The sequence below is a fragment of the Pseudorasbora parva genome, chromosome 5, assembly GCF_024679245.1.
Source record: "Pseudorasbora parva isolate DD20220531a chromosome 5, ASM2467924v1, whole genome shotgun sequence".
NCBI lineage: Eukaryota > Metazoa > Chordata > Actinopteri > Cypriniformes > Gobionidae > Pseudorasbora > Pseudorasbora parva.
The window spans coordinates 12,590,920-12,604,843 of NC_090176.1; the positions used below are offsets into that span (position 1 = coordinate 12,590,920).

Here is a 13,924-nt window from a genome sequence, read left to right on the forward strand (position 1 = left end):
GGTGAACCAGCTTCACCAGCTCCATTTTGCTTAAGAACAAGAATATTCTGGCCCACCTGTTAGACCAGCATTATACCAGCACTATACCACCACTAACCAGCATAAACCAGCAGGAAACAGCATGTAATTCATGCTGGATTATGCTGGATTTTTCAGAGGTGCAGGTTTGAAAACCACACTGCTCCATCAAGGCTGTCTAGGTCATCGGAGTCCCTTCACTACATTGGCTCTTTGGCTGTGTGTTGGGTTCCCTCCACATCATCGTACATCACCATGGTATCTACACACCTTCATAGCTCCTCCCTCCTGTGAAGTGAGGCAAAATCTCACAATAAAATAACAATCAATTCATTTGCTACTTAACAGATTGTGTTTTATTAACACCTACACCTAGCCTGGGAAAACCCAGACAATTTCCGGCAAATTTAGATTTGCTCTGCAAGTAGTCTGGCAAAGAGCCCATTCAAGCACATTTCCAATCCGTCGGAATCGCGGCACCAATCAGAAACATTGGGGCGGGCTTTACATGATAAAGACAGCGACGGTAAAGCAGATTTTGCACAATACAAAGATAGATGCCGCCGTAGATCATTCTTTTCGTTCAAACCCGAGCAAAGAACAACACTCGGCTACCAGATGTGGATTTTTGCATCACTTTGACAGCGAATAACTTTACATCTGAGGCGTTTAAAGACTCCATTTGTCCATTGTTTATTTCTAAAGAAACACGACAATGCATAAAAGGCTCCATTACCTTGTATCTTACACTATCGCCCCGTAGAAGCTGTTTTTGTACAAATAGGCTAACGATTGCACCATAACCAACGCGACTCTGTCGCATAGTTGAGAAATTACCGTATAGACCTGAGGAGACGCTCGCAGGAAATCTTTTACTGTCTATGAGAAAGTCGGGAGGACGTGGAGACATAAAGTCCGATAAAGTCAAGGGATAAGAATGGGAAGAAGCCGATAGTGAGCCAAAAGCAACGGGACAAAACATTTAAACAACATGATTCAGATTTCACTTTCCACAACTACTAGAAGACCTACAACTGTCAGACAGGTTGCTCCTGTGCAGTACGCTCAGCCATCAGGAAGTGAGTGCTTCTAATTGACTTCACTTTTCGCCGTTGAAGTCTATGGGTTCGCTGTGTCCATTTCTTTTACTGTCTATGGTTGGGACGCAGCATCTCCGATGTTTCTCCGTTGCTCTGCATACGTTATCTCCTTCATCGCTCTGATTGGTTTTAGGTCTATCCAAATTGCGCCCAGAGGCATTTGAGCAACGTCTGTTGTTGACGCCCCTTTGGAATTGATTTACTACTGAGAATGGTCTGGTTTTAACCAGGCTAGCCTACACCTAGCCCAACCCTAAACCTACCTTTACAAAAATGCAAATACGGTAATTAAATCGTAATTGGCATTATGCAAATTTGTTACAAAGCTATGTAGGTTCATTCAGCAAGTAAGACTGGAGTTACTGATAAGGGACGACTCGCTTCACGCAGTTCAGAATCGGTTCTTTCTTTTGGGGAAAAAAACAACAACCGATTAACAATTACTCTAGTCATTGTTGACTTTGATTTATATACACAAACAGCTACAATATATAACACACTAAAATAAAGGTAATATCCAGAAAGGCACAATGAGGGCACTTTAACAATATGATCATATGAGCTAGTTTCAAATGAGTTCCCTCATACTGCTCCTATAACTTTCACATAACTACATTCGGTATGAGTAAAACTGCTTATTAGAAAATGAAAAGAAATAGAGACATAACTCATTTTTCTTTCAGAGTTCTGTTATAACAACTGAAAGGTTTTCAGGTTCTGGCCTACTTTTCACTGCTAAGAAAAGGTGAAAACCAGCTTTTGATCATTTCTGGGATCCTTGCGGTCTTTTTCAATGTGTATGTGTGCGGCATTCTGGGATGTCTCTGCAATGTCTTTGAAGTATCTCTCATTGCTGTTGCTCTGAGGGAGAAATCCAGCTACATGAAACCTTTGCTTTCAATCTCTGAACTGAGTTGAAGCTATTTTTTTAAGCTACTGAGACGCCGTTCCATGATACATATTTCATGATGTCTGTCTCTGTATGTAAGCGCGGTTTCTAGACAGACACTGCTCTCTTGGACTATCTAGTTTAACCACTACATGATCAGTGATATAATAGTATTTTATGATAAAGACTAGTTTATTAATAGTTTAAGTTTATGTTTAGTTTATGATAGTATAAATAAAGAATCATACTATTATACTATGAATGAGTACTTTTGCATATCAATGATGTCGTCACATTATCATACTGCAACGGTATTTTTTGTAATCTCTCTCTCTCTCTCTCTCTCTCTCTCTCTCTCTCTCTCTCTCTCTCTCTCTCTCTCTCTCTCTCTCTCTCTCTCTCTCTCTCTCTCTCTCTCTCTCTCTCTCTCTCTCTCTCTCTCTCTCTGTTTAGGTGGGTGCGGGAGTTTCTGAATGAGGAGAATAAGGGTTTGGATGTGTTGGTGGAGTATCTTTCGTTTGCACAGTATGCTGTCACGTAAGTCACCCGTGATTGTACCGAACATGAACACAATGAGCACAATGGCTCCTTTCACTCAGACTGCTGCTGTGTCTGTGTGCGGCTCTGACTGCATGCCTTACTGCTTCTCAGAGCGGACCTGTGTGTGTGTGTGTGTGTGTGTCAGAGAGTGTGTGTAGCCTGTTCACTGACATCAGATCAAGTCACAAGATCCCATTTACAACAAATAGCTCTTTACAGCCTGATAAGGAAATATGTTTTAGTATGTGTTGTTTTTTGGGGGGAACTTTTATCACACCCTGCCACCTCAATTCAAAACACTAGAAAGACTAGCATTCAAAAGTGTCCTTGCTTTTGAAAGAAGTCTCTTATGTTCACATACGTCTCTTATGTTTAATATAATCAAAAGTACAGTAAAAATTGCAATATATTTTTTACCATTTAATACAACTGTTGCTATTTTAATATATTTCAAAATGCAATATATTCCTGCGATGACAAAGCTGAATTGTCCTCATCATTACTCCAGTCTTCAGTCACATGATCATTCAGAAATCATTTGTCACACTTTAGTTTAAGTTGTCATTGTTACAGTAATTATATATTTAAGTACGTATTAATATTAATGAACTACATGTACTTACTTTAGGGTTAGGATTATGCTTTGGGTTATGGTTAGTTGAATGTAATTGTGCTTAATTTACTGTTACTACTATGGTGAGTATATGTAATAATGACACTGTAGAATGATTTGGTTTTACATAAACTTTTATTATCAATGTTGAAAACAGTTGAGCTGCTTCATACTTTTGGTAAAACCATGATACATTTGAGATGCCTTATTTGATGAGTAGATTTATAGATTTTTTTGTAGCAATGTAAACAAATATTTAATATTTTTGATAAATGTAATGCATCCTTAATGAATTTCAGTATTACTTTCTTTCAAATAAAAATAATAATAAAACATAAAAACAACAATAAAATAATATCTGACCAAAAACCTTTGAATGGTGGAGTAACTGGCCAATTCAGTGGACATGATATATGATTTTATTTATTTGAATTAATCAGTATTATAATAAATGATAATGTTTTTTGTATTTTATTAGTATTTTATCAAATACATACATTTTCGAAATACATTAATGCAAAAATGTTTGCACATGTACACATGTCCTTACTGTCTTTAAAATAGTAGTTTTATTATAAAAATGTGATGTTTATAGTATATTTTTTGACGTTTTAATGCAACACATACACTCAAGTAAATGTATTTTATTTATATAAAAAATGTCAGTGCTCACTGCGCATATAAGAGTCCATAAATCTAGTATGGTGACTCTATAATACTTTCTTTTTGGGTCACTCTTAGCCTGAGGATCTGTTGTTCTGTTTTACAGGTATGATGGTGACAGTTCTGAGAACAGCACAGATAACTCGGTGGATAAATTGAAACCCTGGAGTCGATCGATTGAAGATCTCCATGGAGGAAACAACCTCTCGTCATCTGTCACAGGCAACAGCATCTCCAGAACCAGCAGACATTCAACGTTAAGGTATGACCATTGATATTTAATGTTGGTACAGCAAACGAATTATACAAGACCCCGATATTATCTAATATTTCTGAACGTGATGTGGTGTGCACAGATTCATGTGGGTTCTGGAAAGCTCTTTTGTACGGTCATGAGGACCGTAAGACTTTAAATGGCTTAGGAAACTGTGCACCATGACAGAACCAAGAGTAGAACACAATCGCCATGTGCCTGTCTGTCTGTCTGTCTGTCTGGTCGCTGACTCACGGCACTGGTTTAGATATTTTTGTTCTGATGAGGAATGGGATAACTGACACATCACCATCATATGAGATTTAATACAGGAGCTTCCCTGTCTGTTATTTACCAGCCTGATGACGGGACAGAAGTATTTACACTAAACCTGAGGGGATCTGTTTGAATGGGTTCAGTATGCTGAGCTCCCTGTCATTTGAATTGGATTAAGGTCTAACCCTTATGCAGTAGCTAGAGAATTCCCAGTTCTAATTCTGGAATTCTGCTCCGTTTTTTTTGTCCGTTTTTTTTTGTCTGGGTCACATGTCAAAGGCTTGCAACCATTCAGTGGAGTTTCTGCTAACATATGCATGTGTATTAAACAGTGAAGGAGACAAAGCAAATTCTTGACACCAAAGGTTTAAAAAGATATAATGGTACACTTTTTTGTTTATATTAGTTCCCTCATCCCTCATCTTGCCAAACATGACAGTGGTCTTGTGTTTAATGCTGACACTACAGCAGCTTGGATTCAGCATTACCAGTTACTAATGTCATTATGAATACTAGAAATATTATTCATTGTGTGTAGGTCACCCATGCTACATTTAGGTTGTGCCCTCAAGGCCCATTCGAGAGGATGATAACTAGACTGTACTTTTTTTTTTTTTTTTTACAAAAATAAGTTGCCTTCATTTTTTGAGTTCAGTGAAATACATTTTAGTTAATACAATGAATATTTTTGAGAATCGACAACCTTTATTCAAATATTATTAAACGATTTTGTAAGCATATTGGGTAATTGTGTGTGTTTTATTTGTGATGATGCAGTGAAACATGGAAAATAGTGCTATTTTCATGATTTATCATTTTTTATGTGGTTCAGATACAATAATATTTTGAGTTTTAATTTATTAAACCAATTTCCTTCATTGTATCAACAAAATGTTTTAATTTCAATGAACCCAAAAACTTTGAGGCAACCAGGTTACTTACTTTTTTTAAGTTAAACCAACATGTTTTTTGTACAGTGTATAACTAAAGTTTTAATGATCATTCTAATTTTATGAGAATAGGGGCGTCCACACCAAAACTATAACAAACAGTATTATCACTGTATCACTGAGTTAAAAGTTTTCATTTGTGTTGAAGTTTTAGTAGGTTTTTTTCTTCCATTTTTATTATTTTATTAATATTAGTAGTAATTATAGATTTTTTTAATAATTTCAGTTGTAGTTATTTTAGTACATCAAGTTAAATTAAATGAGAAATATTTCCTTAAATAAAGTTAAAAAAAATTTTTTTATTAGTTTGCAAAAAATGAATGGTTTTATTTTTATTTTTAAAGAGATCAAGAACATTATTGCCCTTTGGTGTGGATACCAATATACAGTAGTTATGTTTCTTGGCCTTTATGAAGAATAAACTATTCTGTTCATACAGTATGTGCTGTTCATTTCTTTAGGTGTGTATATATTCTGTGACTGGAAAGATGAACTGTAACAGGTTTTGTGAAATGAATCTGTGTAATTAATGCGGTTGTCGCTCTGTCTGCAGTTTGCTGTTGTGCCTTCCCATCTGCGGCAAAAGGCACGTTCTTTTCGTCCTTCAGAAAGTCTCCTTTCCTCACCCCTTTACGTTTTTCAGTGTTCTGAATTTATAATAAAAGTTAGATTAGCAGAATAATGTTCAGTTACTTAGTAACTAGCAGTCTACCTGCGGCCCCCGCTTTGGCCTGTCATGAACCTGTCATTTGGCCTGTTTTTTGACAGGCCACCGAATTTGTGTCCTGTAGTTCAGAGGTTCTGCCCACATGTAGTAGTTTTGTTCCTGCGTTATCCTCCTGCTTCTAGTGTTGTGTAGGGTTAAATCGTGTGCTGTATTTCATTTGCAAAAGGAATAATTCTCAAATTTCCAATGCTCTCCTGAAGAACACAGACTCCACAATGTCCAAAGTGCTCGCAGAAACAAGGGTACGTCTGCTGCTTTACTGTTTGTGTTTTGCTCAAAGTTTTAGATTTTTATAGAATTCTGTAGACATCACTGTATAGCACTAAACTAAGTGTGGTAGCTACTGTTTATAATATAACTTCAGCGTAAGTCTTTCTGTGAAGCCTGTATTTATAATTCATTACCAGGGTATTCTTAAGGCATTATAATGTCTTAGTAATGTCATAATGCTATAAAATAATAATAATATAATTAGTGTATATATATATATATATATATATATATATATATATATATATATGTATATGTATATATCATTATACTCTTATGTTGTTATGAGGATTCATGATGTTTTATAAGGCATTGTGCAGTGGTTATAATGCTTTATGAATAACCTTATAATGAATTATAAATAGGGTATTCATAGAAAATGTTACTCAGTGAAGGTTTTATTAACAATATCTGTGGTATAACATCATAAAGCTTTTGGATATTATATAAGTCCACCTCTTATGATGTAGTAGGATATTATGTAGATCCTAATGTCAAACTATGGGAAATATAATTGAACTAAACAAAAATATACAGTAAATCATTCGTTTCTACATGTAAAACAGCATCGACTTTTGCAACTTCACTAAGCACGTGTTTAAGCGCGTGTGTTTGTGTAATCAACTGACACATATGAATCTCATCACTCAATTTATGAAATAGTAAAACTCATTATTAGTGATGCACCTCCATTGGAAGTCTTTGTGGAAAGATACTGTACCAGGATTTGCATTAATTACACACAGTTTGGAAAGTATCGCCACAAGATTACTCGTTACACTGTGTGATGAGTTTGATCAAATTATCCACTAACCTTAAATTTATATCCAGTCTTCCTTCGGCCCTCGTGGCACCGATGCTGTACAGGGAGTAAACGCTGGCTCATTAGATAACTTTACTCATTGAAATCAGGTGGCTTCATTTGTTTTAATCTCATGAGAAATTAGCAAAATAAGTTTTATTATTACGTTTTTAACTATTGTGAATGGCATCTCAACTATCACTGCAGTAGAATGTGTCAGCATGGACGCACATCATCTAGGCTGGGTGTAGTTGGTGCAAAAGGTGTAAAATGTATCGGAACGTTGGACTAGGCTCTGTCTCTGGCATGATTCCTATTCCTATTTAATAATTGTTTAATCGACATGTCATCCTCAATACACCCGTCTACGGCGTGATGCCTCTGATCTTTCGAATATTCCGATCTAATATGATTTCTGACCTATAAGGTTGCCAGAATAATAATCATACACAGTGTGTTAATAGGCCAGAGGAGAACTGGCACCCCAACTGAGTCTGGTTTCTCCCAAGGTTTATTTTTCTCCATCATGCCCTGATGGAGTTTTGGTTCCTTCCCACTGTCACCTTTGGGTTGGCTTGCTCAGTTGGGGACAATACATTTTTAACTAAATATCTAAATTAAACAAAATGAACTATATCAACTAATTTACTGATCTGCCAACATTGTCGCTATATGATAAATTAAAATAAGCTGATGACATCACTGTTTTCTCCAGAGCGGCTGTACAGCCGAATCAAATTCTGTTGCATTATTTTCCTGTTACCAGTGTGAAGCTGCTTTGAAACAATCAGCGTTGTAAAAAGCGCTGTATAAATAAAATTGTCTTGACTTGACTTGACTTGTAGAGCTTCCATCCCAAAAATCTTGACCCATAGAAAAACATTATAAGTATTTATTTCAGTAAACAGTATGTTACTTTTTTTTGTGTACAAACTGACTGACTAGACAAATTGATTTCCTGTTGCGACAACAGCATGTCACAAAAATGAAAATTACCCCATGATTTACTCAACTTCAAGCCAGGTGTACATGCCTTTCTTCTTTCAGTCAAACACAATTCGAGTTATATTAAAGGGGTCATATTGTTGAGTTATATTGGGAGTTAGGGAGTTATATTGAAGTGGATTTTTGTTAGTATTTTATAGTTTCCTGTGGTGCCCTTATATTGTAAGTAAGATTTTTACATCATAAAATGTCATCATTTCGAAATAAAAGGCCATTTGCATATGAAATAAGTATTACATGAGGAACCACTCGTTACAACCGAGGTATGCAGCAAAGCATTTGTGAAGCCACAACACACACAACCTTGAGGCGGATATGCTACAACAGCAGAAGACCCCACCGGGTACCACTCATCTCCACTACAAATAGGAAAAAGAGGCTACAATTTGCACAAGCTCCCCAAAATTGACACAGTTGAAGAAACATGGAAAAATGTTGCCTGGTCTGTCATTTCTGTTGAGACATTCAGATGGTAGAGTCAGAATTTGGCGTAAACTGAATGAGAACATGGATCCATCATGCCTTGTTACCTGTGCAGGCTGGTGGTGGTGGTGTAATGGTGTGGGGAATGTTTTCTTGGCACACTTTAGGCCCCTTAGTGCCAGTTGGTCATCATTGAAATGCCACAGCCTACCTAAGCATTGTTTCTGACGATGTCCATCTCTTTATGACCACCATGTACCAATCCTCTGATGGCTACTTCCAGCAGGATAATGCACCATGTCACAAAGCTCAAATAATTTCAAATTGGTTTCTTGAACATGACAATGAGTTCACCGTACTAAAATGGCCACCACAGTCACCAGATCTCAACCCATTAGAGCATCTTTGAGATGTGGTGGAACAGGACCTTCATGCCCTGGATGTGCATCCCACAAATCTCCATCAACTGCAAGATGCTATCCTATTGATACGGGCCAACATTTCTAAAGAATGCTTTCAGCACCTTGTTGAATCAATGCCACGTAGAATTAAGGCAGTTCTGAAGGCGATAGGGGGTCAAACACAGTATTAGTGTGGTGCTCCTAATAATCCTTATATATATATATATATATATATATATATATATATATATATATATATATATATATATATATATATATATATATATATATATATATAAACTTTGTTTGGCTAAAAGAAGAAAGTCATATACACCTAGGATGGTTTGAGAGTGAGTAAATCATGGGATAATTTACATTTTTTTGGGTGAACTAACTAACCCTTTCATTATCCTGATCTGTTCTTTAATAAAAGTGCTGTTCTCCTATAGTAAAACATGTAGCTTGGAGCATCAACTTTTGCAATTTTAAAAAGAACGTGTTTAAGCGTGTGCGCTTGTGAAATCACCTGACAGGTACGAGTCAGGAATATTGTGTTCTAGAGCACAGTCATACAGCCGGATATATGACAAAGACATTACACACACACACATGCTCTTCAGTACTCTCTGCAAGAGCTTCTAGGTCCTTGTGATTTTCTGGATGAAAGAGCTCAGAACAAAGTAGCTGGACTCTGAGAACTGAGATTTTAGGAGACAGCCACCTTGTAAACACATTCACACTCTCACTCAAGTCAAAGTTAAAACACAGACCACATCTCAACCGCGACTCAGCTGGGTCCTCTATGAATCAGTGCAGACTAGGGGTTGTGCAATATCGACAAAAATGTTTTTTCTGGGATTATGTTGATAACAATATTACGCAATTTTGATTCTAAGCGTGTGCTTATGTCAGTATCTTGACTGGTTTAGGCCTGTCATGGACAGCTGACTCCAAAAGCTTTTCATATTCTTCATAATCTGTGCAGTGGTTAGTTCACAGCAGTGACTGAAATTATGTTTTTCCTTAAGATGTGATATATGCAACCTTAAATTAATTTCCAATTTTTTACCTTTTTAAAAGTTATTTTACTAACCTTACATGTATCATTTATATCAAATGTTTACATTTAATCAAGACATTTGATTATAATAATAAGACATTAAATTGCTATCAGTCAAATGAACACTATCAACAAAATTACTTTAAATTTTTTTTTAATTAAATAATATTTTAAATATGAAACTTAAATTACCAGGAGGTTGAGGCAAGTTAATCGCTGTGTTCAAAATTGAATATTTCCCTGCTGTAAGGCTGGGAATGCACACAACGATGAGAAATTAACAGAATTCACTTTATTAACATAACTCAGGAAGATGTCAGGAAAACACTAGACTGCAACCACTTTGTAAGCATCTTTGGAATGATAATAGACAATAGACAATAATAGATAATAGACAGTGATAATAGACAATAACAGACAAATGAACTAGGGAAACTCAAAGCTTATATACACAGAGATCATAATCAAAAGAGAAACAGAACAGATGCTTTAAATCAGGAAATAAGGAAACTAATTAACAAACAGGGAAACTAACTAGGAACTACTGAGAATGGGAACAGAGTGAAAACGAAACCTAAACATGCGTTACACCCACTATATACAGTATATGAAAAGCAGTATGCCGATAGAGTAGTATGGCGCATTCGATGGACACTTTATATCCCATGAGGCCAGAAGATTTATGAATGGCAATGAAGCGACACAGCTGACACTGGTAGGCAATGTGACAGTAATAACATGGCGGATGTAGTACATCTGAATTATCACCCATATTCATACTATATAGAACATACTTTTAATAGTAAATTGAAATATAGTTCCTAATCAGACAGTATGTGATCTCAGAGTGTGTTGTTGTTGACTCAATGACTGTCTTTACATTGGATAATTGAATCTATCGCACACTGGCAAACTTATTTTCATTGGCAATACAGCAAAACAGACAATATTGACAATATAGGGCCAATTTTACTAACAGCTTGCGCCAATGCAATCCCTCTTTTGGCATAAAAAAACCTACTGTCAGGATTTACTAAAGGCAGTGATAATTTAGAGATGAAAAGACGTAGCCAGGGTTATTTTTTGGGCTGACCTTATTGCTAATGCATTTGTAGGAGTATGGGAAAACATTTGTAGAAACGCAAAAATGTATGGGAGGAGAGTATTTAAATGAATCATGCAAGGTGATTTGCTAAGGTTTGCACAAGTCAGTTTACTGGTATTTGCTCCATTATTTACTGCTCCCCAAAAAGCATGTCTTAAACCGGACGCTAGTTTGCGCTGCTCTTGGTTGGTCATTATGGAAAAGATCCGGCTGCGTCTATGTTCTTTAATTTTCTCGTGTTCTTCGGCTCGTTGCAGAACTTTTCACTCTGTGTTTTTATTGGACTGCACTCTCATTTGCCCTAAATTTACCCTGTTTAGTAAATCTGGCACTTAGTTTCTAATATCTAACTCACAATAATAACTTCTTGTTTATTGAACTGCTGTAAAATCAATATCTTTTGCAATCATACTGATATTCACAAATTTTTTTGCATGTTTGCTCATGTGATATTCCTTAAAGGGGGCATACCACACACAGTTTCTGCCAGTCTCATGTTAATCTTGAGTACCTATAGAGTAGTATTGCATCCTTCATATCTCCGAAGAGTCTTTAGTTTTATCATATTTATACGCTGTATCGATTCTTTACGAAAACAGCAAACTCCTAGAAGTGTGCAATACATTATGCCATTATCCCTGGATAACTTTCGATTCACTATACGTTTGTGTTTGTTTTTTTCATTACACGCTGATTGCCAACAATACACACACATTTGATACAGTTACGTTCATGACGGGGAACAAAAAAACACACTCCGATGCTGCTCCGGAAAAACAAACTTCATCCACTGAAACAACCAAATAAAGTATATCTTTCCCTCAAAACCAGAAACACAATTCTTTTGTGACATTGTTGATGTTGTGGTCTAAAAACAAAATGACAGCGCTGCCGACGGTTTCTGTAATCAATCTTTATGGCTTCATAAAGGTTTATTTGGCGCAGAAATACTCCATCATATGTCAAATTCATTTTTTGGCCATGTTAAAGGGGGGGTGAAATGCTGTTTCATGCATACTGAGCTTTTTACACTGTTAAAGACTTGGATTCCCATCTTAAACATAGACAAAGTTTCAAAAACTAATGTTGGACGTTTGATGGAGTATTTCTGTTAAAAATACTCCTTCCAGTTTCTCACAAGTTTCGGAGAGTTTTTTTCGAGTATGGGTCTACTTGACGTTAAATAGATCGGAAGGTCCTTGTATGGGCCGTATGGGCTCTTCTCCCGGTAGGGTGCGCGCGCGCGTGACTAGAGGGAGAGAGAGGAAATGCACGCCGTAAACAGTCTCTCAGGTGCAGATCCAGTCGTCCGTGAACACTTATGACGCGCCGCGCTTCTCTTTATTCCTATGGGTGACGTCGAGCGACTTTAACGCTTCAGCACAGCATTCCGGGAAGGCAGCGCTGCATTTGAACCGATTTGAACGCAGAAATGACGGGAAGCTTCACAACATCATTTCAGTCGCGTCTCAAAGTGGATCTCCACGCCACTGCTGTCACAGGACTTCACCAAATCATACCAAAGAAGTGTGTTTTTGACAGAGCGGTCCCAGCGATAAAGTTCGGTCCTGCTTTGGAAGCAGCCGGTGAGTTAAACTGCTTCAAATGTCTCTGCTATTGGCTACCGTCACGTGAGTAAACATCAATAAACGACACGATCGCGTGCTTCGTCATTCAAATGCTCTAACGGTTACTCCATTGCTGTTATGTATAACGTTACAGTATTCTTACGTGCAAAACCGTTTTGCTTGCTACTGCTAAGGTCTAGTCGCATACAATAGTCCATAAACCGAATCATGTCCTCATACACTGCGAGTAAAGACACAGAAATGTGGAGAGGCCACTAAATACAGTAACTTACATACCACAGAGACGGACGTCCTGATGTTGCCGTTTCTCCTGTTCAATTTATTTCAGCCTCAGATTTGATTCCGGATCATTATCTGTATTAGCTGAGATAGATGGGTTTCTCCGGTTTCTCCACGCTTGAGGACGTCACCGCTTTGCGCGCTTGTCATTCTTTAGCTCCGCCCACACGATACGCCTCCAGGCGCTCGGTTTTTTCCGGAAAGACTCGGTACAGCCCATATTTCTTTTATAAATATAATAAAACTAAAGACTTTTCGGAGATATGAAGGATGCAATACTACTCTATAGGTACTCAAGATTGACATGAGATTGACTGAAACTGAGTGATTCACCCCCCCTTTAAGCATGATAATCCAACTCTTTAATAGTGTAAATTAGTCAGAATGAATGAAATAGGACTGGACCCCCCCCCCCCCCCCCCCCATGACTAAATCATATAGAAATAAAATACAAAAAACATTTTACAAAATACAAAAAACATATAACATTTTGGGGACATTCTAACTGCATTCTGATCAATGCAATTATTATTATTTAAAAAAAAAACATTTTTTTGCAAATTGAATGACATATTCAATATGTTTTCACCTTACTAAAACAATTAGACTATACATGTCGAACACTGCTAGTGCAGGTTGTGTGTTCAAGGTTCAGTGTGTGTTACTGAGTGAGTTCTCAGCATTAAGCATAAACCATTGCCCCAGGCACTGGTGCTGACATATTGCATTATGTGTGTGTGTGTGTGTGTGTGTGTGTGTGTGTGTGTGTGTGTGTGTGTGTGTGTGTGTGTGTGTGTGTGTGTGTGTGTGTGTGTGTGTGTGTGTGTGTGTGTGTGTGTGTGTGTGTGTGTGTGTGTTTTCGGAAAATCACGCCCAGCTCGTCTTGTGACAGTCCTTAAAAAGAACTGGGTGCCCATTATGTTAGTTTGAGTGTGTAAACCTCCTCTAGTTTGTTTGTGTG

General features: G+C 37.1%; 1 protein-coding gene across 6 annotated transcripts in view; it reads left to right on the forward strand.

The window, feature by feature from the left end:
• The window catches only part of fmnl2a (formin-like 2a), a 122,319-nt gene that overhangs the window by 64,191 nt on the left and 44,204 nt on the right, over positions 1-13,924 (forward strand). For all 6 annotated transcript variants that reach the window (XM_067443265.1, XM_067443263.1, XM_067443262.1 and 3 more), the window contains exons 5-6: positions 2,461-2,544; positions 3,930-4,085. In XM_067443265.1, the coding sequence (XP_067299366.1) occupies positions 2,461-2,544; positions 3,930-4,085 (240 nt within the window). The remainder of the gene's footprint in view (positions 1-2,460; positions 2,545-3,929; positions 4,086-13,924) is intronic.